Here is a 27,758-nt window from a genome sequence, read left to right as displayed (position 1 = left end):
GGCGGGAGGAGCTGGCTGCTTGTGTTCTGGTGTTGCTGCGTCCCTGGCCCGATCTCTGCCAATTTAGGAACTGCTATGGAGTACTGATATCAGAGAGTGGGGCACTCTGGGGCCACGCCACCACGAGGCCAAGTTAGGAAAACCTCTGGGAGGGCTCCCTTGCCACCTGCTGCAGCCGCCGCAGCCCGTGTCTGTGGGTCTGCATAACCAGGGCTGCGCCCACCGGTGACCTTGGCGCAGGCCGCTGCGGCAGCTCCGCCCACCCAACTCCAAGACTGGGCTTCTCTCCCTGGCCTGCCGCCTCCGGGCGCCTGGCGCGGCAGCTCCGTTTTCAATTCTTCCCATTTCACAGAGGAGAAAACTGTAGTACGGGATGGCTTGGTCGGCTAGTCCAAAGCCACGCAGCTGCTTCGGGCCTAGCCCGGATTTCCAGAGTGAGCCACATGGCCCCTGCAGACTCGGCCTCGGAGGGTCCCAAGCTTGAGGACCCGCCGGCCCCCAACCTGTTTGGAAAGGTAAGGAGAGAAGTGTTGCCTGTAGTTAGCTTTCACCTTGTTTACCACCTTAGATGGGGGGGGGGGGTGCTGGGTGCTGGGAAAGACCCGCACTGTCATCTTTTTTTGTATAGGGTTATTTGTGTCTCTCCTTTACCCTCTTGAAGTCAGGTACTGCTTTTCTCAACCAATCCCGTCTTCCCAGCCCAGGAAGCTGGACTGTAGCAATCATGATCCGGGGTAAATTTAGTGAAAACTAAACTCTGGGAGTTGCAGCGCCGTTAAGTCACTAGTCTGGGAGGCTCATGGGTGGAGTGGGGTGAAGGAGTGAGCCCCGCTGAGAAGGTATGTGCATGGTACCTTGGCACAAAGGCAGAGCTAGTCCTTCATCTTGGAAGCCTGGTTTATACTCTGGGGTCCGCTGTAAGGAACACAGAGAGACAAAGTGGGGCCCGGGCTGACTTGCTTGGGGCTGAGGGTAGATTCTGACCTCTCTGCCTTCCCTCTTGTGCCCACAGTTCCCTTCTGGCTTAGTCATGGCGAAGCTAGAGACGTTACCTGTGCGCGCTGATCCCGGGAGGGATCCTCTCCTGGCCTTTGCCCCCCGGCCTTCTGAGCTTGGACCCCCAGATCCCCGCCTGACCATGGGCAGTGTGGGTAGTGGGGTGACCCATGCCCAGGAGTTTCCTATGAAAAGCGTGGGCACTCGAGCAGGGGGTGGGGGCAACCAGGGCAGTTTCCCTGGTCCTAGAGGCAGTGGTAGTGGAGCCGGCAGGGAGAGACCTGGCCGCTACCCATCAGAGGACAAGGTTCTCGCCAACTCTCTCTACCTCAATGGCGAGCTGCGGGGCAGTGACCACACAGATGTTTGTGGTAACGTGGTGGGCAGCAGCGGGGGCAGCAGCAGCAGCGGGGGCAGCGACAAGGCTCCACCACAGTATCGTGAACCCAACCACCCACCGAAGCTCCTGACCACCTCTGGCAAGCTAGACCAGGTTAGTCCCCAGGACCTGAGGGCCTCATAGCCTGGTTTAGAGTGGGGGGTAACGGTGAGGAGGTTAAGGTGGGGCTTCTTAGAGGGAATCATGGGAGCCGGGATGAGAACCATTGTGGGGGGTTCTGGAGTACAATCCTGGGGCTAAGTCTTTCTTGTGGATCCAGGACAGAGATGGCTTGTGGGAGACTTGAGGTAGAGCCTCAGATGGGGAGACTTGGTGAGATCTAACAGGGGCAGGAGGTGGTTCTCGAACAAGTCTTGGACATAAGGAAGAGGAGGGGCCAAGGATAAGAGATCTCAGTCTGATGCCTCTTTCCCCTTCCTTTTATGCAGTGCTCAGAGCCACTAGTTCGGCCGTCAGCCTTCAAACCTGTTGTACCCAAAAACTTTCATTCCATGCAGAACTTGTGTCCTCCACAGACCAATGGGACCCCTGAGGGACGACAGGGCCCCGCTGGCCTCAAGGGCGGACTGGACAAGTCACGGACCATGACCCCCGCGGGTGGGAGTGGGGGTGGCCTCTCAGACTCAGGCCGGAACTCACTCACAAGCCTGCCTACCTATAGTTCCAGCTATAGCCAGCATCTGGCACCCCTCAGTGCTTCCACCAGCCATATCAACCGTATTGGCACTGCCGGCTATAGTAGTGGCAGCAGTGGTGGGGGGTCAGGCTACCAAGATCTGGGGACCTCCGACAGCGGGCGGGCCTCCAGTAAGAGTGGGTCGTCATCATCCATGGGGCGGTCAGGCCACCTGGGATCTGGGGAGGGTGGAAGTGGGGGCCTGCCGTTTGCAGCCTGTTCGCCACCCTCGCCCAGTGCACTGATCCAGGAGTTGGAGGAGCGGCTGTGGGAGAAGGAGCAGGAGGTGGCTGCTCTGCGGCGCAGCCTGGAACAGAGCGAGGCAGCCGTGGCCCAGGTGCTGGAGGAGCGGCAGAAGGCCTGGGAGCGGGAGCTAGCCGAGCTCCGGCAGGGCTGCAGTGGGAAGCTGCAGCAGGTGGCGCGCCGCGCCCAGCGCGCCCAGCAGGGCCTCCAGCTGCAGGTGCTGCGGCTACAGCAGGACAAGAAGCAGCTGCAGGAGGAGGCGGCCCAGCTGATGAGGCAACGGGAAGAGCTAGAGGACAAGGTGGCCGCCTGCCAGAAGGAGCAGGCCGACTTCCTGCCCCGGATGGAGGAAACTAAGTGGGAGGTGCGGGCTGGGGGCTTAGATCTTTCTTCTCTGGCTCCCTTTCAACTTCTCTTCCTCTAGAGACCCCAGAGCAGCAACTTACTGCTGTGTAGCGGGGGGAAGTCGTGAAGGGAGTAGGACCGAATCAGTTCAGAGTGGCCACTGCCCTTGGGCTGTGTCAGATGATAAGGCAGGGAGCCCCCTGTGGGCTGAGCCTGAGTCCAGGGGAAGCTCCGGAGCTAGATCTGGGAGCTGGGTTGAGATGAGCCCTTACTCCGTCGGCTCTGCCTTTACCCTGGCTTCTGCTTCTGCCTGTCCCTGTCCAGGTGTGCCAGAAGGCCGGGGAGATTTCCCTCCTGAAGCAGCAACTCAAGGACTCGCAGGCCGATGTGTCGCAGAAGTTGAGTGAGATCGTGGGGCTGCGCTCACAACTTCGGGAGGGAAGGGCCTCCCTCCGGGAGAAGGAGGAACAGCTGCTCAGCTTGAGGGACTCCTTCGGCAGCAAACAGGCCAGCCTGGAGCTGAGTGAAGGCGAGCTGCCCACTGCCTGCCTCAAGCCTGCACTGACCCCTGTGGACCTGGCCGAGCCACAGGAGGCACTGGCCTCCTGTGAGAGTGATGAGGCCAAGATGCGACGGCAGGCTGGGGTGGCAGCTGCGGCTTCCCTGGTTTCTGTCGATGGGGAGGTGGATGCTGGGGGAGAGAGTGGGACACGAGCCCTGCGCAGGGAGGTGGGGAGACTGCAGGCTGAGCTGGCTGCTGAGCGGCGTGCCCGGGAGCGCCAGGGTGCCAGCTTTGCAGAGGAGCGCCGGGTGTGGTTGGAGGAGAAGGAGAAGGTCATCGAGTACCAGAAACAGCTCCAGCTGAGTTATGTGGAGATGTACCAGCGCAACCAGCAGCTGGAGCGGCGGCTTCGGGAGCGTGGGGCAGCAGGGGGTGCCAGCACGCCTACTCCCCAGCATGGTGAGGAGAAGAAAGCCTGGACCCCCTCCCGCCTCGAGCGCATCGAGTCCACAGAAATCTGATTCTCTATCTGCGTGCACAACCTTCTGACAAGTGCCCTGTCTGAAGGTCGGAGTCACCAATGTTCCCTTCCATTCATTTCCCTTCCCCGTGTGTGCTGCATATCCCCAGACCAAAGAGGTTCTCAAAGCAGCTGTGACCAGCCCCCTTAACCCCCGAGTCCATGCAGCTCCAGCACTGCCTTTGTGGGGAGCCCCTCCAGACCCTCCTGCCAAGGAGAGCGTCGGGGAGGGCCGAGTGCACGGCGGGTGAGGTCCCAGGTACAGGGAGCATGCTCCTTTTCTGGAAAGCCTCTCGTTGGAGATGGAGGCAGGCTTGCATTGCCAGGAAGTACCCTAGCCCCCTTCCCGGATCTTGGGCCACTGATGCTGGCCACCTTGTGTCCAGTGCTACTGTCTGTGCTCTCCTAGGCCACACAGCCTGAAGGAGCCTGCGTGGGTCTACCAATGCCGACAGACCCAAGGCTCCTGGTCTCTCTCCTTCATGTGGTGTTCTCCTTCCCCAGGCAGATTAGCAGGAGAAGTAGGAGCAGATGGCCTGCCTGTGGTTGAGAGGGCTACCTGCCCAACCCCTCCCCCAGCAAGGTATCTTTGGCTCAGGCCTTAGAGCCTGGACTAGTCCTGAGCATGTGCCCCTCTGTGTATATTGAGGGAGGTGAGAGTCGGGGCTGGAAGCTCAGTACCCAGCGGAGACCTGCCTTCCTATTCTTGGAAAGGGTCGCCTAGAGGCTTCTCAGCCCCACCCTCACCCTCTGGCCAGGATCCTACAAGGCTATATCCCCTGCTGCTTGGTGACCATCCCCAGGGTCACTGTTCAGCTCTAATGATAGCTATGAAGTGCTACCTGCCTCTTAGGTATTTTGTTCGCCCCATTTCTGAGCTCAGATGGATGTCTGATGTCTTCCTGTGTTTTCCCTCACTGTCTCCACCAGCCTCCTGCTTTCACGCTCACATCACCTTCCCAGGCTGCCTTTTCCTCCGGGTCTCACCTTTGCTCCCAGCAGAGAGCCCTGCTCGACTCTCGGTGCCCTGCTCACTTCTCAGACCCACTGGCCCAAGTCTGAGCCTGGGCCCCTTGTTTGAGGGGCCAGTCAGGGTTGGATGTGACTGTCCCTGAAGAACAAGGCTAACCTTTGAGGATCACTGACCCTCGGGTTGCTTGCCAGACTCCTGAGTTGGCTCATTTGTCCGGGCAGGGATGGCTGGTATGGGCTGGGACAGTCAAGGTCACTCACTTCCTTATCTAGAATCTCTCAGAGTCTCTCTCCCCAAGACAGGCAGGGAAATTCTAATGTCTCTTTTAAGAAAGTAAAATTTCCAATTCACCAGCAATAACAATCAGAGGAGACTTGGCCCTCAGTCCTTGTATTTCTCTTTTCACCCCCTCTTCCTGCCCCAAGATGGAATTTTGGGGTCTGGATGGAGAGGGTTGGTATCTACTGTGAGCAAGTCCCCCAAGCCCTGACCAGCCTCCTCCCATGACTGGTGACTGTTCAACAAGCTGTGTCCCGCCCACAAAACCAGGAGTGGCCTCTTTGTGCCCTCCAGCCGTCTGCACAGCTCCTTCTGGGTGGTCCTCAACGGGTTTTTGACCTTGATTGGAGGCCACTCTGGCAACCACTGCCCATTCCTCTAATCCTTCACTGTACCTGCTCCAGACCCTGAGCCTGATCCACAGGGACTGGGAGAAGGCATTAACACAAAACAAAACAGAGATGGGGGGAGAAAAAAAATGAACAGCTTTGGAATGTCCAACCACAAAATAAATTATATATAAATATATAAATATATATATATATATATATATATATCTACCATATGTGATGGAAAGACTTTTCATTTTCCGTTCCCAAAGAAATAAAATGGAGAAAGCCTCTTAAATGGCATTCTGTGGCCAGCTTGTATTTTTGCAAGTATGGGAGGTAAAGTTTGGGGGTGCAGGCAAAGCTGGAACAAACATTCTGGAGGAGGCATGGGACAGGAGGAACTCATTGTGCTATGCAAGGAGATTGGCTCAAAGCTCAAGTCTTCCATGTTTGGCCAGGAGTCATGGTTCACCTTTCCTACCAATGGGGCGTGGGAGCGGAGGAGGCTTCCTCTTCAGATCAGGCTGTTAGCAGTGCTACCAGCTGGCACTAGCTCAGGAGCTGTACACTACGCTGCTGTCCAGAAGGCAGGTGAGATGGGACAGCTAGGTGCAGCCTGCAGTCACTTAAAACACCTCACAGTGAGTAGCACAGAATCACAGAATGGGTTTTCAATTAATGGCAAAGAGACCCATGTATGCCATAAGTAGTGACCTGTACTTTATGGTAATTCCTTCAGTCCTCACAATGCTTCATAGTAAAACAACAACAACAACAAAAAACCCAATAATTTTCTGTAAACATTGCAACTAGATCTACACTTTTTTTTTTCTTTTGGTTTTTCAAGACAGGGTTTTTCTGTGTAGCTTTGGCGCCTTTCCTGGAACTCATTCTGTAGCCCAGGTTGGCCTCGAACTCACAGAGATCCACCTGCCTCTGCCTCCCAAGTGCTGGGATTAAAGATGTGCTCCACCACTGCCCAGCTGGATCTACACTTTTACAGAGTGGTTGGTTTTCCCTTCACGCAATAACTCTAGATAAAGGTGTTACAGATACTGGTTCCTTGTGGATCTAGAACAGTAGTTCTCAACCTGTGGGTCGCAACCTCTTGCGGTCAAACAACCCTTTCATAGGGGTAGCATATCAGATATTCACATTACGATTCCTAACAGTAGCAAAATTACAGTTACGAACTAGCAGTGAATATAAGTTTATGGTTGGGGGTCACCTGTATTACAGGGTCACAGCCTTAGGAAGGTTAAGAAGCACTGCTCTAGAGTCTAGGTTTTTCATCCTCCCAACCTCCCATCCTACCTTGTTTCCTCTATGCCGCAGAGTGGCATAGCTTTTTGATGAGTATAATTTGCATCACTTTATCATGATATTACAAGTTTTTTTTTGTTTTTAAATTTATGATGTATAGTGTTCTGCCTGCATATATGCCTGCAGGCCAGAAGGGGGCGCCATATTTCATTACAGATGGTTGTGAGCCACCATGTGGTTGCTGGGAATTGAACTCAGGACCTCTGGAAGAGCTGCCAGTGCTCTTAACCCCTGAGCCATCTCTCCAGCCCCTAGAAGTTTTTGGGGCCAAGCAGTGGTGGCACATGACTTTGATCCCAGCACTTGGGAGGCAGAGGCAGGCATATCTTTGTGAGTTCAATGCCAGCCTGGTCTACAGAGCTAGTTCTAGGACTGCCAGGGCTGTTTGTTACAAGGAGAAGCCCTGTCTTGTGTGTGTGTGTGTGTGTGTGTGTGTGTGTGTGTGTGTGTGTGTGTGTAGATTGAAGTTTTTCTGAGGCTGGATGTGATAGCACACTCCTTTAATCCTAATATTCAGGAGACAGAGGCAGGCAGATCTTTGAGTTGGAGACCAATCTGGTCTATATAGTGAGTTCCAGAACAGCTAGGGCTATATAGTGAGACCCTGTCTCAAAAAAAAAAAAAAGAAAGAAAAGGAAAGAAAAGAAAAAGAAAGAAAGAAAGAAAGAAAATAAACAAATACGGATACTTAAAAAAAAAAAGCTTCTCTGTGGACTGGGGAAATGACTCTATCAATACAGTGCATGCCATACAGGCATGTGAACCTGAGTTTGGATTCCTAGCACCCACATAAAAGCAGGCCCTGAGGCCTGGTCTGTGTCTGTAACCCCAGCACAGGGGCCACCAGAATACGGATGCGTCCCTGGAGTTCCTCGGCTAGCCTGTATAGCTAAATCTGATCCGTGAGCTCCAGTTTAGTGAGAGACATTGTCTCAAAAGTAAGATGGAGAGTGACTGAGAGAGACACCTGATGCTGACCACCGGCCTGCGCACACACACACACACACACACACACACACACACACACACACACATACACATGCACGCACGCATGTACGCACACATACACACACACACACACACACACACACACACACACAGAGAGCAAAAAAAGTTCCCAGGTCCCTGCCATAACTCTTCTCTTCCAGTCCTGTTGGGTAGAGCTGGGCCATAAGCTCCTCTCACTTCAGAGGAGACAAGGAAACAGTATTTGGCAGAGAAACTGGACTTTGGTGGCTGCCCAGGAGCAACCAAGTTTTGTCCCCTGGGTGTGGGATTTTTCACTCTGTGCTTGCAGGCAGATTGTAATCCCGTAAGTGAATGAGAAAAGAAGAAAAAGGAAAGGACAGGACTCCTCCTAGGTATGGTAGGGAAGAAAGTTTATTGTGGATAAAAGAGAGACATTGTCAGAGGCAGGGACATCTGGGAGAGTCCAGAGTGGGCCTTGTGAGGAGAGGGACAAAGGGGTTGGGGGGTGGGGAGAACCAGATGCAACAGCCAGGAGGCCCAAAAGAGAGCAGACCAAAAGGGACCAGGCAACTGAAGTGGCTGATTATATAGGGAAGGGTAGGTGGGGGAAGAGCAGCCCAGCTAGAGGGTTGGAGAAGTTTGGGGTAGGAGGCGGGGTAGTGGCTGAGGGGTACTGAGAGAACCTGGCAGCTTGGTCCACTTTGATTTGTTAAACAGGCACCTCAGATGTTTTTCCCGGGTTTGAAACCTACCAGCAAGAAGCCCCTAGTGGGTATAAACCCTGGTCCAGGGGCACAAAAGTTCAAACCCAGGCAAACTGCCTTACATAGAACTCAGAAGCTTGGATGCTGGGTTCCAACTTCTTTGTCACAACCTCTTACATTGCCCTGGTCCTCTCACCAGTGCCCTGGAGGGAGTGTGACGTCTCAATTCTCCTTCACAGCTTTTTTTTTTTTTTTTTTTTTTTAAAGATTTTATTTATTTATTAGGTTTACAGCATGTATGACTGCAGGCCAGAAGAGGGCACCAGATCTCGTTGCAGATGGTTGTGAGCCACCATGTGGTTGCTGGGAATTGAACTCAGGACCTCTGGAAGAGCAGTCAGTGCTCTTAACCTCTGAGCCATCTCTCCAGCCCCCTTCACAGCTTTTAAATGGATGGCAGCCTGGGAACGGGCCTTTCTGCTACAAAGGACTTGATAGAATTCCTTCCAGCCCACGTGGGAGACCCTCCTAAGAGAGGTACAAAACCATGCTTGACTTACCCTCCTCCAGTCCCAGCTTCTTGCATCCATTTTTGTTGTTGTCGTTTGTTTCTTCGAGACATGGTTTATCTGTGTAGCCCTGGCTGTCCTGGAATGCGCGCTGTTGACCAGGTTGGCCTCGAACTCAGAGATCTGCCTCCCAAGTACTGGGATTTAAGGCGTGCACTACTATGCCCGGCTTGCAGTCATTTTTCTTTATCATGTATTTATTTATTTATTTATTTATTTATTTATTTATTTATTTAGTTAGTTAGTTAGTTAGTTAGTTATAGACAAGATCGCGCTACCTAGCCATGCCTATCCTGGAACTCACTATGTAGACCAAGCTGGCTTCCAATTCATAAAGATTTGCCTGCCTCTGCCTCCCGAGCGCTGGGATCAAAGGTGTGCGCCATCATGCCCGGCTCCTTGAGCCCGTTTTTTCATCTACCCATTGCTAGTTCCTCTTCTGAAAACATTTTCACTATTGGAAATGCATCATTATCTTCATTGTGTAGATGACAAACTAGGCTTGAAAAGTTTACGCGACTTTTCCAAAGTCACAATACCTTGGTGGTAATACTAGGATTCGAACCTGTGCAAAGCTACTCAATTACTTCCAAAGCGATCCATCCAGGGTACTGTTTTTTTCCTTTTGCACATCCTCAGTTACCTCTCTACGCTTGACGCTAGACTATGTCAGGGGAAAACCGCTGACTGAAGTCTTTTGAGCCTCGGCGGCTTCGCGACTGACGCAAGCGGAACTAGAAGGCCGCTGGCCGGAAGTGAGGTGTGGAGCGGCTGATGCTGGGGGCCGCTGTGTGTTGACTTCCCCTGTGCGGCCCGGGACTGGAGCTGGGGCGCTACCTCTGCGGGCCTCAGGTGAGTGGGCTGCCTGTAGGACGCGGCTCGGTGTGCTGCCTGCGTTCTGGCCCCACCGGGCCCGCGCCGCCGCGCGCTCCGCCTTCCCGGTTCCTCGGCCTGCCGCGCCGAGGCGGTGCTTCCCGGCCGGCGCCCCGGGCGCCCCCATCCCCCCACCCCCGAGAGCCCCCCCTTAGTATCTGGGCCACCTTGGGCACTCCAGACTGCTGTGACTGCGGGCAGAAGACTGACATTCTAGCCCTCGGAAAGTGACTTAGCCGGTCTTGGGTGGGCCCCAAGAGTCGATGTTTCTTAACCAGCTTCTCGCCAGAAAGCATTTCGAACCGCGTTGGGTTTAGGGCTTGGGACGGGGTGAGGCAGTGGGACATATGCCTTTATTTTTCAGCCGCTCCTGGTTGTACAAGCCCAACTCGAGGTAGTCGTGTTTGCCTCCTCTCTTTTTTTCTCCCCAGGAATAGGAAATTATTGATCCTTTTCTGTTCAAATCATGACATCTCATTGCTCTGGCTCAAGGAACTTTGGACAGGAGCCTTTATACTAGATACATTCATGAGTCTTCTCGGGGAGCTTCATTGCTCACTCGGCGTAGACATCAAGGCATTGCTTCATCCCGTGGAGCTCATATCTAGGCACTTAAACATCAAAGATAACTGATTTTTTTCTGTACTTTGTCCACACTGCGAATACTCAGAACAGTGGCTTTCTAGAACTAGGTTCTTAGGCCTACTGCCCTCAGTTACCCCAGGCTAGCCCTAGGTGATTTAGTCCTGCATGGTGGACCAAAATAAAATCTGAAGACTACGACTTGCTTCATACAGCTGAGAAAGTGAGGTCATTTTGGCAGTTGTCCAGGGCTGTTGTCGGTCTGTCTTCCACACTTAGTGGTTTATTATTGTCTGGTCCCCAATGAGACCTTGGCATTCATCGTGTAAATAAGCCAACTTAATTTTTTTTTTCTTTATTTTTCTTTTATGTGAATGGGCGTTTTGCCTTTGTGCATATCTGTGCACCATATGTATGCAGTGCTGGAGGAGGCCAGAAGAAGGCGTCGGACCTCCTGGGACTTGAATTATAGTTGGTTGTGAGCCAAAGTGTGTGCTAGGAATCAAAGAATTCAAACTCTGATCCTCTGGGAGAGCAGCCAGTGTTCTTAAACATTGAGCCATCTCTCCAGCCAATAAGCCAACTTTTATATAAAAGAATTCTGGCCAGGCGTGGTAGTGCACTCAGGAAATAGAGGAGGCACATCTCTGTGAGTTTGAGGCCAGACAGGGCTATAGTAAGACCCTGTACTCTTCCCCACCCCTCTAAAAAAAAGGAAATCTGAAGTTTCTTACTTTGAAACCTCAAAAATTGGAAAAACAGGTTAAAAAACCAAAGCAACAATAAAAGCCCAAGTGTCTGGTTGTGTGTGACTGGGATTATTGTTGGGAATTTTCTCTCATGGCTGTGTGGGTCTTTAGCTTTACCTGCCTGCTTTCTAGCCATCCTGAAAAATGGAGGGATGGGCATGCTGCATTCTATCTCACAGGAGTTCAAGGCCTGCCTCTACTGGATACTGTTAGGTCTCCAACTCAGGACAGATGGCTAACTGAGGTGCCTATTTAACATACCAGAGTGGACCTGGCTGCTAGGTTCTCCCAGCAACTCTCAGTACCTGTTACAGAGTCATCCTGACTGTCATACCCTGTTCCTACCCTAAACTCTCCAGCCCAGGGGCTGGGCTTCCCTTCCCCCGGCTTCTCTGATTCCTGCATAACTTCAGCCATTTTGCTAAAGGCCCTTTTGCCTCTTGGCCACTGCTCTTAGTTCTTACTCTCCTGGCCTCTTGGCTTCTGCCTCTCCTTACTCCGTCCCCCTCACATGACCTGGTTCAGTCTGTCAGCCATGTTCACTCTGGACTCTTCCAGATGCCTTTTTTTTTTTTTTCCTGGAGCTGAGGACTGAACCCAGGGCCTTGTGCTTGCTAGGCAAGCGCTCTCCCACTGAGCTAAATCCCCAACCCCTGGATGTCTCTCTTATGTTCTTTCATATTTACAATAAACCTCCTCAACCCATACCTAGGAGCAGTCATGTCCTCAAACCACCCCATTCAGTTACATAGTCTGAGGCCAGTCTAGGATACATGAGACTCTGTCTTTTTTTTTTTTTGTTGTTGTTGTTTTTGGTTTTTCGAAACAGGGTTTCTCTGTGTAGTTTTAGAGCCTCTCCAGGAACTCTCTCTGTAGACCAGTCTGGCCTTGAATTCACAGAGCTCCTCCTGCCTCTGCCTCCCGAGTGCTGGGATTAAAACTGACCGGCTCGAAACCCTGTCTTTTTTGTTTGTTTGTTTGTTTGATGTTTTTTCAAGACAAGGTTTCTCTGTGTAGCTCTGGCTGTCCTGGAACCCTCTCTGTAGACCAGGCTGGCTTCAAACTCAAAAGAGATCTGCCTGCCCCTGCCTCCTGAGTACTAGGATTAAAGGCATGCGCCACCACTGCCCAGCTGAGACCCTGTCTTAAAAAAAAAAAGGCGAGGGGAAGGGGAAAAAGAAGAGGAATGGTTTGTGCTGGACTTGGGCTCCGCGCCCCCCCCCCCCCAGCTTTGATCTTGTTTTGGCTTAGCTCATAGAACCTATTTTGACCTTCCACTGCTGCAGTTTACCTTCCTGGACTGCTGGTGGGCTCTGCTCCCGTGTGGGAACAAAAGGGGAGAAACAGCCTAGCTAAGGTCTCCCTGACAGCTCAGGGTCTTGACTGTCAGTTTACAAGCCTTTGTGGCTTTACATTTTGGTAGACTCCCATCAGGAGACTTTAGCCCCGAGGAAAAGTCAGGGCTAAGGCTGTGTAGTCAGCCTAGCGTTTATGAGGCCCTGAGTTTGATTTACTAGTACTGCAAAAAAGAAAAGACAGCATGAGAATCAGGAATCGGTCTTTTGTATGTACTAAACATGTCATGCACTTAATTGATGTACAGTTACCATGGCTGCCCTTTTCTGACTTCTGGACAGCGGTTTAAAATGGCCTTGCTGAGGCGTGTCTCTGGAAGATAGAAAGGTAAGATTTCTGACTCTGTGTTGTCACATCCTTCTGGGTGGTTGAGTAGTACCTTTTGGAAATTCCAGCGCTCTGAAACTGTGCTGTGGTCTATTAGCAACCATAAAGGAGATAGAGAGGAAGGTATATTTAGAAAATTTAAACTAGACAGGGAGCTTAGTGCAGTGACATCAGGTTGGATCCTTTAATTAAGGAACTAGGAATTAATTAATTTCTAGCTTTCTTGTTTGTGCTCTGGGAAACCTTGAGGAAAGAAAAGTTAACTAACTCCCTCTCTGCCTATTTTCTCTACCTGGCAGCACATGTCTCCTTTGCAATGCTCTTCCTCTGCTGTCTTACTCTGCCTCTCCTCTTCTTCCTTACTTTTTTTTTTTCCTCTTCTTTTTAAAGACAGGGTATCTTATTGTGTTGACCTGGCTAGCTGGGAGCTTGCTGTATAGACCAGGCTGGCCTCAAAATGACAGAGCTCTACCCGCCCCTGCCTTTTTAGTGCTGGGAGTGAAGTTGTGCACCACTAGGCTTGGCTTTTTGTTGTTTGGTTTTTTCAAGACAAGGTCTCTCTGTGTAACAGTCCTAGCTGTCCTGGAACTTGCTTTGTAGACCAGGCTGCCTTGAACTCACAGAGATCCACCTGCCTCTACCTCCCAAGTGCTGGGATTAAAGGCGTGCGCCGCCACCACCTCCTGGCTGGCTGGTTTGTTTTTGAGACAGGATCTCATATGTCCTAGCCTGGCTTCAAAGTCAGTATGTAATTAGGGGTGAGCATGAACTCCTGCCTCCACTCACAAGTGCTGGGATTACAGGCATGCACCACCACGCCTCTAGCACATGTGATTTGTAAATGTTATTTTTGTTGAATTTGTGCATGTTTTTGATTTAAATAGTTCAATAGACTCGTAACACTGTCAGTTCTTTCCAGTTTCTTCCTCCATTTTTCAACAGTCTGTTCTTTTTGGCATCTATTAGCTTATTTCTTTTTCTTAGTGTTTGATTTAGTATTATAGCAACATGATTAAGAGTTCTAGAGTGGCTGCTTCCACAGAACACGTTTGTATTGCCTGCCCGCCCTTCCTTCCTTCCTTCCTTCCTCCCTCCCTCCCAACCTCCCTCCCTCCCTCCCTTCCTTCCTTCCTTCCTTCCTTCCTTCCTTCCTGCTTTCATGTGGTGCTAGAGAGTGAACTCAGGGCCTCTGTATGGTAGGCAACGAACAACTACTGAGCTACACCCTCAGGCCCTTTTTATTGTTTTGTTTTTAGATTTATTTTATGTGTATGAATGTTTTGCCTAAATGAATGTATGCTATGTGTACTATGTGCTTGCCTGGTACCCATGGAAGTCAGAAGAGGGCATCAGATCTTCTGGAACTGGAGTTATAGATGGTTGTCAGCCACCAAGAGGGTACTGGGAGTTGAACCCTGGTCCTCCGAAAGAGCAGCAAGTGCTTTTAACAAGGTTGTTGTTTTGAGACTGGGACTCACTAAGTTGCCCAGGTAGAATTTTGTATGCTGTCTCAGCCTCCTGAGTACCTGGGATTACAGGTATGAGCCATCGTGTTATAGCTAGTGTTGCTCATCCTTCACCCCTCCCTCTCTGTTTTGATTTTGAGGTGAGGACTCTTAGTTTTATTTTACTTTTATGTATGTATATGTGTATGTGAGCAAGTGCCGTGTGTATGAGTGGGCCTGCAAAGGCCAGTTTGTAACTGGAGGTACAGTTATAGATGTTTCTGGTCTGAACTGAACTCAGGTCCTCTGGAAAAGCAGGAACTTTTCTTAATCATGGAGCCATCTATCCAGTTCTCCCTCCCCCTCTTTTTTTCTTTTTAAAATTGGAAGCAAGATCTACCCATATTGGCATCAAACTCATTATCTTCCTGCTTCAGCCTCTTAAATGCTGGAGTTCTATGCACCACTACACCTGTAGTGTGTACTTGTACACCTGGCAATAATTCCTGTTAGTGTTATTACTAGCTTATTTTTCTGTCAGTCTGTCCATCCCTAGATTATCCATTAGAAGTTCCTTTCCCAGGTACTGCCTATCTTGTCTCTTCCAGCTTGAAATGGTTGCTCTTTTTGTCCGCTCACACAGTTCTTGCCTTGGGATCTTTCTTTTATTTTTACTTTGAGTTTTTTTTTTCTCTCCTGTTGAACTCTTAAGTATTTTTGTTATTTTTGGCAAGAGAGGTCTATGTTTAGTTTAGGCTAGCCTTGAAAGTGTGTCAATCCCGCCTGAGTCTCCTAAATCCTGGGGTTATAGGTGTGTATAGGTATGTGCTGCCTCACCTAATTTCAAACTAACTCACCCTCTCTCCCTCCTGAGACAGAGTCTCATTGCATAGCCTTGGCTGGCCTAGAACTTGCTATGTAGAGTAGGCTGGCTTCAAGTTCTGATTGATATACCTGCTTCTTCTCCCCCAGTGCATTAAAGGAATGTGTTACTATGCCTAGCATCTTAAAACTCTAAATTTTTCTTTTTAAATTTATTTTATTTTACATATATAAATGTCTTGCCTACATGTATGTATATGCATCATGTGCATGCCTGGTGCCCTCAGTGTTCAGAAAAGAGCATCATATCTTCTGGAATTGGAGTTGTGAGTCACCATGTGGGTGCTGGGAAATGAACTAGGGTCTTCTGCAAGAAAAAGTGTTCTTAACCACTGAGCCAACTTTCCAGCCCTTAAAACTGTTTGTTTATTTGGTTTTTGGTTTTTTGAGACAAGGTTTCTCTGTGTAGCCCTGGCTATCCTGGAACTCACTCTGTAGATCAGCCTGGCTTTGAACTCAGAGATCCACCTGCCTCTCCCTCCCAAGTGCTGGGATTAAAGGTGTGCCTGTTCTTTTTAGAATTACTTTATTTCATCTGTCTGCATGTTTTGCCTGCATGTCTATGTATTATTTTCATGCAGTGCCCATAGAGCCCAGAAGAGGGCATTAGATCCCCTGCAACTGGAATTACAGATGGTTGTGAGCTATGTGGGTTCTCGGAATCAAACCCCATCTGCAAGACTGCTCTGCTTGAGCAGTCAAACTGCTCTGGAAGAGTAGCCAGTGCTCTCAGTCACTGTACGATCATCTCTCCAGCCCCTCAACCCCTGAACTCTTAATTTTTCCATCTCAATATTGACTGCCGACTTTCAGGTCTTCCGTTATGGCACTGTTTCTTTGACTGTAGAATACCCTGCAAAGCCCACTCTTTCATGTAGGTGTCAGTTCTTGAGTCTTCTCTGTACTCCTTTCATAAGTAGGGTGAACTAATTATAGTGATAACTGCGACACTAGGGTGTGATAGGCGGGAGATGCTCTTGAGCTGACCCAGTGTTAATACTCTAGCTCCTGGCATCCGCAAATCTGGGAGAGTAGCTTCCTCAGGCCTGCCCCCAAATCTGGCCCTTCTTCCTGAATTGTATTGCTGTCTCTGTATACTAGTAGTGTGGCCTTTGGAGTCTTTGATAGCAAGCTCCACTCAGTCATTTGGCTTTGTACCATATGAAAAACTTCTTTTTTTGTGTGAGAAGTGCCTTAATCTTATAAAATATCTTACTCATAAATAATACATAAATAACGAAACCTACCTTACAGAAGGGTTGTTGGAATGAGAATTAAGTGGGGTGTGGTGGCACACTAGGGAGACAGAGGCAGGTGGATCTCTCCCAAGTTCCAGACCTGCCAGGACTGCACAAAGAGACCTGTCTCAAAAAGCTAAAGGGGAGGTGGGGATTGGTGCATATCAAATAGTTCATTTAGGACTCTGGGCCTTGAAGGGAGGCTAAGCAGAGGAGAGGAGGACCCAAGAGAGGGTGATGGTGGGAGAGGGACAGGTTGTGTGTCGTCTCATGTGCAGAATCTAGACTGTCCATGAAAGCAGGGAGGTGGTGCAGTGAGTAAAGTGACCCACAAGCCTGAGGGCCCGGATTTGGATGCCCAGAACCTTCATAAAAAAACTGATATGATGTGTCGTGGGCTTGGAATCCTCCTGGGAGGTGGAGGCTGGAGCATCCCCAGGGCTCATTGGCCAGTCTAGCCAGTTGTGACCTTCGGATTCAGTGACAGATCCTGTCTCAAAAGTATAGTGATGTACATAGAGCAACATGTCATAAATAAAACCCATTATTTTGGGTCATCGAGATAGCTAAAGACACTTGTCATCAATCCTGGCAAGCTGAGTTCAATCCTTAGGACCCACACGGTAGAAGAAGAAAACTGATTCCTGCAAGCCGTCTTGTGACCTTCACACATGTGCCATAGCATGTGTGTCTCCACATACACAACACACACAAAGTAAGTAAGTATAAAAACAATTGTTTTAAAAATTTAAAAACCCATTGTTCACTAACACAAATTTTAATTAGGAAAAGGAAAAAAAACAGCATTGGTACAGAAGAGGCCCTAAGACAGTTGGGGCTCTTGTTATTTCCATCTTAGAATATAATCTGTTTATTTTCTGTCTTTGTTTTGAGACGGAGTTTCGTGTAGCCACACTCTATGATTTACTTATTTTATGTGTGTGGGTATTTTGTTTGCATGTATGTCTGTGCACTGTGTGCCTGTAGAGGCCAGAAGAGGGTATTGGCTCCCCTGGGACTGGAATTATAGATGGTTGTAAGCCACCATGTGGGTCCTGGGAATTGAACCTCAGATCTTCTGGAAGAGCAGCCAGCTCCCTTAACTGATCGATGAACCGTCTCTCTGGCTCAGCCTTTTTTTAAGACAAAAGTCTCAGTATGATGTCATGGCTAAACTAGAACTATGTAGACAGTGTTTGACTCAACTCACAGAGATCTTCTGCCTCTGCCTTCTGAGTGCTGAGATTACAAGTGTGCGTTGCTATGGCCAGTTATAGAGGTAATTCCTCCTCCTTTTTTTTTCTTTTCTTTTTGTTTCATTTATTTTTTTGAGACGAGGTCTCTATATAGCCCTGGCTATCCTAGAACTCTGTGGACTAGGCTGTCCTTGAACTCACAGAGATCCACCTGCCTCTGCCACTCAAGTGCTGGCATTAAAGGTGTGGTGTGCGCCACCATGCCTAGTTGATAAAGGTAATTTTCAAAAATGTTTTCTAGATTTCTTTCTTTTAATGTGTATGAATGTTTGGCCCTCATGTATGTGTGTGTGCTGCTTTCATGCCTACTGTCCACAGAAGCCAGCAGAGGGTGTCAGATCCCCTGGGACTGGATTTGGTTGTGAGCCACCTTATGGGTGTTGACAACTGCCCTGGCCCCTGTAAGACCAGCAAATGCACTTAACCATTGAGACATCTCTGTCTCATGCACAGGTAGTTTTTAAAAATTATTGTTTATAGGCCTAGGGCTACAGCTCACTTGGTCAAGTACTGTTTAGGACGCAGGAGGCTCTGGGTTCAATCCCCAATACCTCATAAAATAGGCATTGTAGCACATATTGTAATTCAAGCACTAGGAGTAGGAGGCAGGAAGCTCAGAAGGTCAGGCCATCTTCAACTACATAGTGAATTTGATATTAGCCTGAACTACATCACCCATTCTCACAAAACGAACAAACAAAAAAACCTTAAAAATTACCATTTATAAACTAGATATGGCAGTACATGCCTGTAATAGGGGGTGGAGTCAGGAAGATCATAGGCTCAAGGCCAGTGTGGGTTTTATGAAACCCTGCCTGAATAAAAAACAACAAAACAACAAAACAAATATAAACAAAAACAACTGCAGAGGTATTTTAAAAGTAAACAGAGGATTTGTTGTTAATTGATATGTTCTTTCATATTAACAGTTTTAGTCACCACTAACTAGTGGTCTGTAGCAGGGGGCTGTGAACTTTTTCTGTAAAGAGCTAGATAAGAAACACTTTATGTTTTACATCCATACAATCTCTGAGACAGTTGCTCAGTTATTGTATTGAGAAAGCCAACACAGACATTAGATATGTCCAGATAAAACTTTATTTATGAAAATCAGGTACAGGGCTTAATTTGGGCCCAAGGATGTAGCTTGTGACCATTTGAGCAGTTGAAGCTGGGCATGTAAAACACCAAATGTAGCACCAGGTATGGTGGCACACACCTTTTGTCCCGGCATTAGGGGCTTGGAGGTGGGTGGATCTCTAAGTTCAGTCAAAGTTCAGCCTAGTCTACCCAGTGAGTTCCAGGGCCACATAGTGAGATCCTGTCTCAAAAAAAAAAAAAAAAAAAAAAAAAAAAAAAAAAGGAACCCAGTGTATAGGGATTTACCATGAAATTAGAACATACTTTCCTGTTACCCAGAGAAAGAAGCCTGGTAGGCAGAACAAAGCCTTTTGGCCTGCCCTTCAGTCCTGGCTCTTTATGGACCCTGGAAAGAACAGGCTGAATGAAAAAAGAAAATAAAAAAGGAAAGGATATCACTGGTTCCAGATTTCGTCACCAGATGAATGAAAAAAAAAAGAAAGAAAGAAAGAAAGAAAGAAAAAGGAAAGGACAGGGCTGGTGAGATGGCTCAGTGGTTAAGAGCACTGGCTGCTCTTCCAGAGGACCCAGGTTCAATCCCCAGCATCCACATAGCAGCTCACAACTGTCTGTAACTCCTGTCCCAGGGGACCCAACACCCTCACACAGACAAGCATACAGGCAAAGCACCAATGTACATAAAATACAAATAAATAAGTTATAAAATAAAAAGGACATTGCAGAGGGACCAGCCTTGTGCAGGTCCTGGGAGAGACTGGGAGCGAGATGCAGTCGGTGAGAGAAACACAGACAGACTTGTTTGGTGAGGGGTAAAAGCTTCTTCGTTGTTACTCTATTCTTTTTATTTCATTCTTCTGCCCTGACGTTCCCCTTCTGTGTCTTTCCTGATGACTCCCCTCTATTTCCTGATGCCTACTTCTACATCTTTCCTGGTCTTTCCTTCTCTCGTGTCTTTATTATTTCCCTTACAGCCTATATACCGCAGCAAAATCTCTCAAGCAGGATAAAAATTACAATGTCATTACATTCTGTTTTTCAAGTGAATGATTAAAAAACAACATGTTTTTCATATCCCTTACATGATTAAACATTTTCTATCCCCAAGAACCCACATACATTCATACCCAAGCAACTTGTTACAGATTAACAGTGTAAGCAAGCAAGGTATTTTTTCTCAGCCAGTTCTTTTGGCGGCAGACTACATTTTGTGATTACAAAGAAAGGATCAATCACTTTATAACTTATCTCAAAAGGTAATCTTATAAAAACTCTTAAGTCACAAATCTAAACTTTTTTTAATATATTTTATTTTATTTTTATGTGCATTTGTGTTTTTGCCATGGGTGTCGGGGTCCCCTGAAACTGGAGTTTCAGACAGGTGTGAGCTGCCATGTGGGTGCTGGGAATTGAACTCAAGTCCTCTGGAAGAAGAGTCAGTACTCTTAAACCCTGAGCCATCTCTCCATCCCAAATCTAAACTTTTATATATGAAAAACAGTCCACTCTACTTTAAATCCTCAGGTGCACACCCACTCATCAACAGTTTTTTACATCAGGAAGCTGAGGGCAGAAATGGGTACAAGGAATTAATCATCACCTTTGATCACCAACTCATCCTAGCCAGAAATAGCCAGGTTGCCATTATTTTGTTCCCTGACCTCAATGAGTCTTTTGTTCAACTGTTTGTCTTTCTAAAGTTTAAATTGTACCCCAAGATTTTCTACCTCAAAGCCATTAACAAAAACATCTTAACCTAACTTTACTAACAATTCTACATGTCTAATTTCTTTCTAAGGGTGGTGGTTTAATCATTAATCTGCTCTAGCAGCAATGTTTTGGAAAAAGTCGATCACTATTATTGTAAGTAACAGTAACACTACTCAGTGAGGGGCTAGAAGCCCCCTGAGAGTTTTCATACAACCCTTAGATTACGAGGGACGTGGTGACCATGAAGGCACCCATCAGAGCTCTGCTCAGTAACAGCATGAGGTCCTCAGGACTCATAGCCCTCGGGGCTTTGCCTCTCCAAGGCTCACTCAGGTGTGGCTTTGCCAACTGCCCAGCCATGTTCCATGAGTTCCAGTGCTGCCTATTGGTCCCCTCGCATGGCCCCTAACAGGACATGGTATGGTGGAGGAGAAAGTTTATTGTAGATAAAAAGGGAGAGCATTGCCAGAGGCAGAGACATCTGGAAGAGTCCAGAGTGCACATGAGGAGGAGACTGGGAGGGGAAGGGCGAGGGAAAGGGGGTAACCGGGTGCAGCATCCAAGAGGAAAAAAGGTATAAAGAAGAGCGAGTAAAACCAAAATGCCTGCATTATATAGGGAAGAGCCTCTGGGAGAAAGGCAGCCAGCTTCTGGGCTGGAGAAGTTTAGGATAGGGGGTAGGGTGTGCCAGCCAGGAGGACCCTGTAATGAGTAGAGACTGAGAGATGCTGGGAGAACCTAGTGACCAAGTGTACTTTGATACGTTAAATAGACACCTCAGTCATTTGTCCAGGATTTGAGACCTAACAGGCTAAAAACAGAGAGGAAGAGATTTCAGAAGATCATTCATGGAAATTTTTCATCAATAACCTTATATGGTCCATTGATTGGCTGCTCACGTCTCCTTGGACTTTGCTAGTAAGTATGAAAAAAAAAAAAAGGAATGAACATTGAAGAAAGAAAGGCTATGGACTGGAGAGATGGCTCAGTGGCTTGTTGCTCTTTCAGGGGACCACAGTTCAGTTCCTAGCACCCATATGGTGGCTAAAATATGAGACTCCAGTTCCAGAGGACCCAACACCTTGCCCCCACCGCACACAAGTGGTACACAGACATATAAGCAGGCAAAGCACCCATATACATACACCATACCTAGCAGGAATAAAAAAGTTTTTAAGAGGAGGTAGAGGAATACAGGAGAGCCAGTTTCATGGCCTGCTCGTTTTTTCCATGGGAGAAAGTGGAAATTGTGCTGCTTCTAGCCAAGTGAGGACCTAGTTAGTACCTGATTCAGTGGCAGCATTGCCAGGCTGCCCCTCCAGAGGAGACCTGTGCTGGCCCTGGGCTTGTCAGCAGGACAGCCATGTGAACATGGGCCTCCTTGAAGCACAGCTTTGAGCGGCTCTCTTCTACCTCTGGACCAGCTGTGAACAGGCTTCTATTCAACTTCGCTTCCCCCACCACCATGTATGAGTTTCTGAGTGTCTGTACTAGAGATCCAAACTCTGTTATAAACATTCTGGAAGCTGGGTGTGATGATACCCACCTATAATCCCAGCATCTAGTAAGTAGACCGAGGCAAGAATATCATGAATTTGAGGCCAGCCTAAGCTACATAATAAGACCACTCAGAAAATAAAGCAGCCTAAAGAAGACAGTTGGCCTTTTCTAAGAGGAATAGCACCAGAACTGCCAGGACTGTAATTAAGTTTGTACTGTAAGAACTGGGAGGGTTTCTGTGGTTATAATTAATTAGTTAATGCTCACACCCACTTTAAAGCAAATGAAAGGACTGGAGAGATGGTTCAACCTTCTGAGTAGCTGAGATTACAGTCCTCCTCCTTCATGCCATTATTAAAGTTTCCCAAAGCAGTACCTGAAGTTCAGAATTTCTCCTGTGTTTCCTTCATAGCCTCTAAAATGAAAGTCCTCAGTATTTAGATTTTGTTGGCCATTCTTAGTTCCTGATCCTTCCTACTGTAAAGAGTCATTTCAAAGTTGAGTTGCTATCTTCTACTTAGTTCTGTGATTCACATTTCTACTCTTACATACTCCTCTTAACCCTAGCATATTTTCATTTTAAAACTGAACCTGGGGGCTGGAGTGATGGCTCAGTGGTTAAGAGCACCAACTGTTCTACCAGAGGACCCAGGTTCAATTCCCAGCACCCACATGACAGCTAACAACTGTCTGTAACTCTAAGATCTGACACCCTCACACAGACATACATGTATACATCAATGCACATAAAAAATAAAGATAAATAGTTTAAAAAAAAAAAACAAAAACAAAAAACTGGACCTGAGCTGGATGTGGTCTGTGAGTTTGAGGCCAGCCTGGTCTACAAAGTGAGTTCTAGGCCAGCCAAGACTGCATAGTGAGACCCTGTTTCGAAAAAAAACTAGACCTAGAAGAATGGAATCACAAAGTGCCTACTGTGCGCTGGAGAGATGGCTCAGCAGTTAAGAGCACCAGCTGCTCTTCCAGAGGTCCTGAGTTCAATTCCCAGCTCCCACATGGCTGCTCACAGTCATTTATAACTGTAGTCCCATGGGATCTGATGCCCTCTTCTGGTGTGCAAAACACCCATACACATAAAATAAATAAGTAATTAGAAAAAAAAAACCTGAAAAGAACAGTGTTTTTTGCACTTTCAGAGAACCTGAGCTCAATTCCCACTACCCAAGTCCAGTGGCTCACAACTGCTTGTAAATCCAACTCCAGAGGATCCAACTCCCTTTTCTGACCTCAGATACCAATCACAGACATACACGCCGACAAAACATTCAGACAATCAAATAAAAATTGAAAAAAATAAAGCATATCCCACTTTTTCCTTTATACTGTTAGCATGGCAGCTTTTTACCAATGTTATTATTCTCCAGAGGACTCATGTGTTGATAGTGAAGAAATGGAATGAGTTGCCCACTTTTACCCCCAGCTTCCTTTCGGAAATCTGCCTTCCCCATCATGTCTTTCCCTACAAGGAAGTGAGTTTATATCAAGTAGCAGTCTAGAAACCACCTGATGGTGCTTCTGGTGTGAGGTTTGTCCTTGATGGCTTGTGCTTTGGGCATTCATTGACATACTTGCATGGACAGTGGTACAGCTTGCATCTTTTTATCTCTTTTTTCATTTTGTCTTTTGAGATGGGGCCTCACAAGATAGTCCTGGCTGGCCTGAAACTCACATAGAGTTTCACAAGATCCTCTTGCCTCTACCTCCTAAGTATTGATTTTAAGGGTGTGTGCCACCACACCTGGCTGCACCTATTTCTTATAATGTGTAAATTTTGTGTTATAGGTAGAAGCCACTCATTCTTCATCTACCCTTTTTTCAGTATTTGGCACCAATTCTGGCCCCATCATTTGTGGCCCACGACTCTTGTGGTATGCCGAAGATTTACAGGCAGTTTCCTTGGAACATCTCCCTGTCCGTCTCTAACCAAGCACCATATAAACAAGAACTTGCCTAGCCACACGTGTGAGGACTGTGCTTTGACTGCCAAAAAGATCAGTACAGACTCCAGAATGGCAGCCACTCTCAAGTTGTCAAAACTTTTAAAATACCAAGCATCTTGTAATCCTTCTGCCTACCATGCAGTCCAAAGCATGGCATATTGGAATATGGAAAACAGCACACATTGTGGGGGACAGAACCTTCCTGAACATAATAGCTCCTGCCATCCTGCCAGAAAAGTTAAGAAGATTGGTAATACCACCTTGTCTCAGAGAATCTTCACAACCAGCAGTGCCCACCTGGGTTTGGAATTCAACAAAGCTTCTACCCTTAAGGCCAGCACATTGCATCCAGGCTCACCCAGTGAGAAAAGAGTTGAAGAGGATGTGGAGGTTTTTGATTCCTTTGAAGGAACCCGAGTGTTCTTAAAGTTAAGGCCAGAGTACCAGCTTCACAGCTATAACAGATCTGAGACTCACCAACCCCTGTCTGTTTCAGAAGGTGAACTAATTTTGCACAAAGTCAGAGTTTATCAAACTAAACTCCAGCCCGAAGTCATTACTGCTTATTTTTGTAAGCTGAGCTCTCTGCCAGCGGAACAGCATTCTGTTTTGTTGTCCAGTAAAAGCTTTGCTTTACTCTGCCAACTGACTATGAAAAACATGCAGCTCTTTGATACCTCAGATCTGATCAGTATTTTGAAAGCCTTTGTTGATTTAAGAATCCCTTTCTCCCCTTCCATGCTAGATGCATATGAAACCAGGTTTTGCCGTCAGGTGTGGGAGATGAATCTGGATCAGCTTCTCCTGGTTGCTGATCTTTGGCGGAACTTAGGTCGCAGAGTGCCTCGATTTTTAAATTTTTTTTTTAGTTACCTTCATTTACACTGGAAAGAGCTATCTTTGTCTCAGCTGATTCACTTAATTTATATTATAGGTGAAAATCGTCAGGTACCACAGGACCTAATGCAAAAACTAGAATCACTGATCCTTAAGTATATCGATCTGATAAATTTAGAGGAGGTTGGTACAATCTGTTTGGGGTTTTTTAAATCAAGTAGTAGTCTCTCTGAATTTGTCATGCGGAAAATTGGAGACCTGGCTTGTGCTAACATGCAGCATCTCAGCAGCCACACCTTAGTTCATATTCTTAAAATGTTCCGCTTCACTCATATAGATCATGTAAATTTCATGAGGCAGTTTGGAGAAATTGCTCCTCAGCGAATTCCTTCCTTGGGGGTTCAGGGTGTTATGCACCTCACTCTCTCCTGCTCAGCCTTACGCTTCCTGGATGAAAGAGTAATGAATGCAGTAGCTGCTTCTTTGCCTCCAAGAGTAACACACTGTCGAAGTAAAGATGTTGCCAAAATTCTGTGGTCTTTTGGAACTCTGAACTATAAGCCACCCAACGCAGAAGAATTTTATTCCAGTTTGATAAATGAAATCCACAGGAAGATGCCTGAATTCAACCAGTACCCAGAGCACCTTCTGACCTGCCTGCTTGGCTTGGCATTTTCTGAATACTTTCCAGCTGAGTTTATCAATGTTGCTCTAAGTCCAGGGTTTGTCAGGTTAGCTCAAGAAAGAAGTAAGTTTGAACTCACTAAGGAACTGTATACTCTCGATGGTACAGTTGCCATTGAGTGTCCAGATTATGAGGGCAGTCGTCTTAATTCTCACCTTCAGCAAGAGGCATCTGTAACACTGTGGAATTTAGCAAGCAAGGATATGAGATCAAAGCCTGAGTTCCTAGAAGCTCTCTATTTACTTGAGACCATGTTAGGTGGCCCCCAGTACATCAAGCACCATATGATTTTGCCTCACACCCGATCTTCTGACTTGGAGGTTCAGCTTGATGCTAACATGAAGCCACTACCTTTTAACAGCGAAGTGACGCCAACGGAAGATGTAGCCCGGTTACCATTTAAGCAGGCGGGAGTCAGCCTTACAGATGACTTGATGAATCAGTTGCTAAAGGGAAAAGCCAAAAGGTATTTCCAGAGTGAAATTGAGGTAGAGACTGGCCAGCCACCTATGGAGTTAAGAAAGAAGACAGCTGTACCCTTGGTGGACTCTGCTTGCAATGTGACAGATAGATTGGGGGATGTGGGGACAGACGACGTGTGCCCTCTAGCCCACATGCAGCCCCCACTAGTGAAGCTAGCTATCCAGTTGACAAACAAGAACCAATATTGCTATGGTACTAGGGATCTGCTTGGACTGCACAATATGAAGAGGAGGCAGCTGGCTCGAATTGGGTACCGTGTGGTAGAATTATCCTACTGGGAATGGCTTCCACTACTGAAACGGACTCGCTTAGAGAAGCTTGCATACCTCCATGAGAAGGTGTTCACCTCTGCTCTCTAAAGGACCTTCGTGGGCATTCATGTTCATAAAAACAATAGGTGTACACCCTACACCTGTAGGGTGAGCATCCTTAACCAGAAAATCCAAGTCAGAAATATTCTAAAATCTGAAACTGAGCACTGACAGATCTCAGATCAGGGATATTCAAGTGGTAGTCCATGCAGATAACCCCAGACTTGAAATCTAAAACACCTCTGGTCCTAAGTATTTGATATAGGGATTCTCTATAACCTATCTTGTAACCAAGTAATTATAAAAGCCAGAGTGTAGGTAGATAATACAACCATCTATCAAGTAGCTATGAGTATCCTCTTTTCGGTTGCAGAGCTATTTATGTTACTACAGAGTGTGTATAACCTATGGTCGTGGCAAGCTGCTGTAGTTGTATATTTTGCTCAGAATAAATAAGCATCTTCAAAATGATCTTGAGCCACAAAATCTTATGCATTTTTTTCTTTATCTGTTAGCCTTAAGTTACCTTTTGAGGCAGTGTTTTATTTTTGTTTTAATTACTATTATGTATATGTGTATGTGCTGGGAACCAAACTTGAGTTTTCTGTAAGAGTAGTAAGTACTCTTTTTTTTTTTCTTTTGGTTTTTTGAGACAGGGTTTCTCTGTGTAACAACTCTGGTTGCCTTAGAACTTGCTCTGTAGATCAGGCTAGCCTTGAACTCAACCTCACTGAGGTCTATCTGCCTCTGCCTGCTGAGTGCTAGGACTAAAGGCATGCATCACTATCACCTCCTGGCTTGTTTTTGTTTTCGTTTGGTTTTTCGACAGGGTTTCTCTATGTAGCTTTGGTGCCTGTCCTGGATCTCACTCTGTAGACCAGGCTGGCCTTGAACTCACAGAGATCTGCCTGCCTCTGCCTCCCGAGTGCTGGGATTAAAATGCTGGGATTAAAGGCGTGTGCCACCACTGCCCAGCTTGGAGTCTTTCTATAGCCGTTACTATCTTGTTTGGTAAGTCTGGCAACCCACAGACACAGAATCAAGATATTATCTTGGGGTTTAGGGTCACAGAAGAAATCTGAATGAGATTGTGTTGAGTTAGGGTTCAGTAGACATAAATTTAAGTTGAAAAATTTAGGAGAAATTTAAAAACACATGAAATAAGGCCCTGAAGAAAAGGAACAAGGTCAAAGTCAAATTAGCCTCCTCACCTTACTCAGATCCCACAGGGTTTTAAGACAATGTTATTAAAGCATTGAGTAAATTGTTAATCTTGACAGTCTTCTGAGAGGTAAAACTACTCATGTTTTTTCCGAAAGGCAAAAACAGGGCTGAGGATGTGAGTCAGTGACTGTATTTGCCATGAATGTGTGAGGTCCTGGGTTTGGTCCCCAGCACCACAAAAATAAAACTGTTCACATGTGCCTCATACAGTGCCTCAAACACTAAGCCTTTGACTTGTCTGCATACAGCATCAAGTTGCAGGGATCTTTTAGGCTCACACTTGTGTTTAGTCTTTCTGTGCTGGTGGGCATTGTGTGGGAAAGGCTAGGAGACTTCTTTCATTTTAACTTGCTCTGAAAATTGTTGCAAGTCACGCCTTTTCTTGGATGGACAGGTAACTCAGTTTAGAA

The 27,758-nt window shown here is 47.3% G+C and overlaps 3 protein-coding genes across 7 annotated transcripts in view; all 3 read left to right on the top strand.

Moving 5' to 3' along the window:
- Window positions 1–364: 364 nt before the first annotated feature.
- Lzts3 (leucine zipper tumor suppressor family member 3) lies at window positions 365–5,459 on the top strand. 2 transcript variants are annotated; one of them, XM_059259582.1, is made up of 4 exons: window positions 365–515; window positions 1,013–1,489; window positions 1,825–2,679; window positions 2,985–5,459. In XM_059259582.1, exons 1-4 carry the CDS (start codon window positions 444–446, stop codon window positions 3,681–3,683), a joined length of 2,103 nt encoding a protein of 700 aa, XP_059115565.1. In that variant the 5' UTR covers window positions 365–443; the 3' UTR covers window positions 3,684–5,459. The 2 variants fall into 2 exon arrangements, with proteins under 2 accessions (XP_059115565.1, XP_059115564.1); XM_059259581.1 differs by lacking the exon at window positions 365–515 and having other exon boundaries at window positions 852–1,489.
- Window positions 5,460–9,650: 4,191 nt separating this feature from the next.
- The window catches only part of Ubox5 (U-box domain containing 5), a 43,908-nt gene continuing 25,800 nt past the window's right edge, over window positions 9,651–27,758 (top strand). For 3 of the 4 annotated variants that reach the window (XM_059261437.1, XM_059261436.1, XM_059261431.1), the window contains exons 1-2: window positions 9,652–9,683; window positions 12,639–12,718. The gene's annotated coding sequence lies outside the window, so the exon portion shown is untranslated. Of the gene's footprint in view, window positions 9,684–12,638; window positions 12,719–27,758 lie in introns of all 4 variants that reach the window. The other variant, XM_059261432.1, reaches the window with a different exon arrangement.
- Window positions 12,636–26,595, top strand: Fastkd5 (FAST kinase domains 5). The gene is made up of 2 exons (XM_059261430.1): window positions 12,636–12,718; window positions 23,688–26,595. Exon 2 carries the CDS (start codon window positions 23,878–23,880, stop codon window positions 26,170–26,172), a length of 2,295 nt encoding a protein of 764 aa, XP_059117413.1. The 5' UTR covers window positions 12,636–12,718; window positions 23,688–23,877; the 3' UTR covers window positions 26,173–26,595.

The sequence above is a fragment of the Peromyscus eremicus genome, chromosome 4, assembly GCF_949786415.1.
Source record: "Peromyscus eremicus chromosome 4, PerEre_H2_v1, whole genome shotgun sequence".
Taxonomy (NCBI): domain Eukaryota; kingdom Metazoa; phylum Chordata; class Mammalia; order Rodentia; family Cricetidae; genus Peromyscus; species Peromyscus eremicus.
The sequence above is the reverse complement of the archived record's forward strand: the minus strand, read 5'-3'. Positions and strand labels throughout refer to the sequence as shown.

What these genes read in the sequence shown, in the direction of transcription:
- Lzts3 (XM_059259582.1), top strand. Translation starts at nt 444, where the DNA reads ATGGCCCCTGCAGACTCGGCCTCGGAGGGTCCCAAGCTTGAGGACCCG. An exon ending in CCCCCAACCTGTTTGGAAAG is followed by an intron (nt 516 to 1,012) that starts GTAAGGAGAGAA and finishes TTGTGCCCACAG; the next exon opens with TTCCCTTCTGGCTTAGTCAT. An exon ending in CCTCTGGCAAGCTAGACCAG is followed by an intron (nt 1,490 to 1,824) that starts GTTAGTCCCCAG and finishes CCTTTTATGCAG; the next exon opens with TGCTCAGAGCCACTAGTTCG.
- Fastkd5 (XM_059261430.1), top strand. Translation starts at nt 23,878, where the DNA reads ATGGCAGCCACTCTCAAGTTGTCAAAACTTTTAAAATACCAAGCATCT.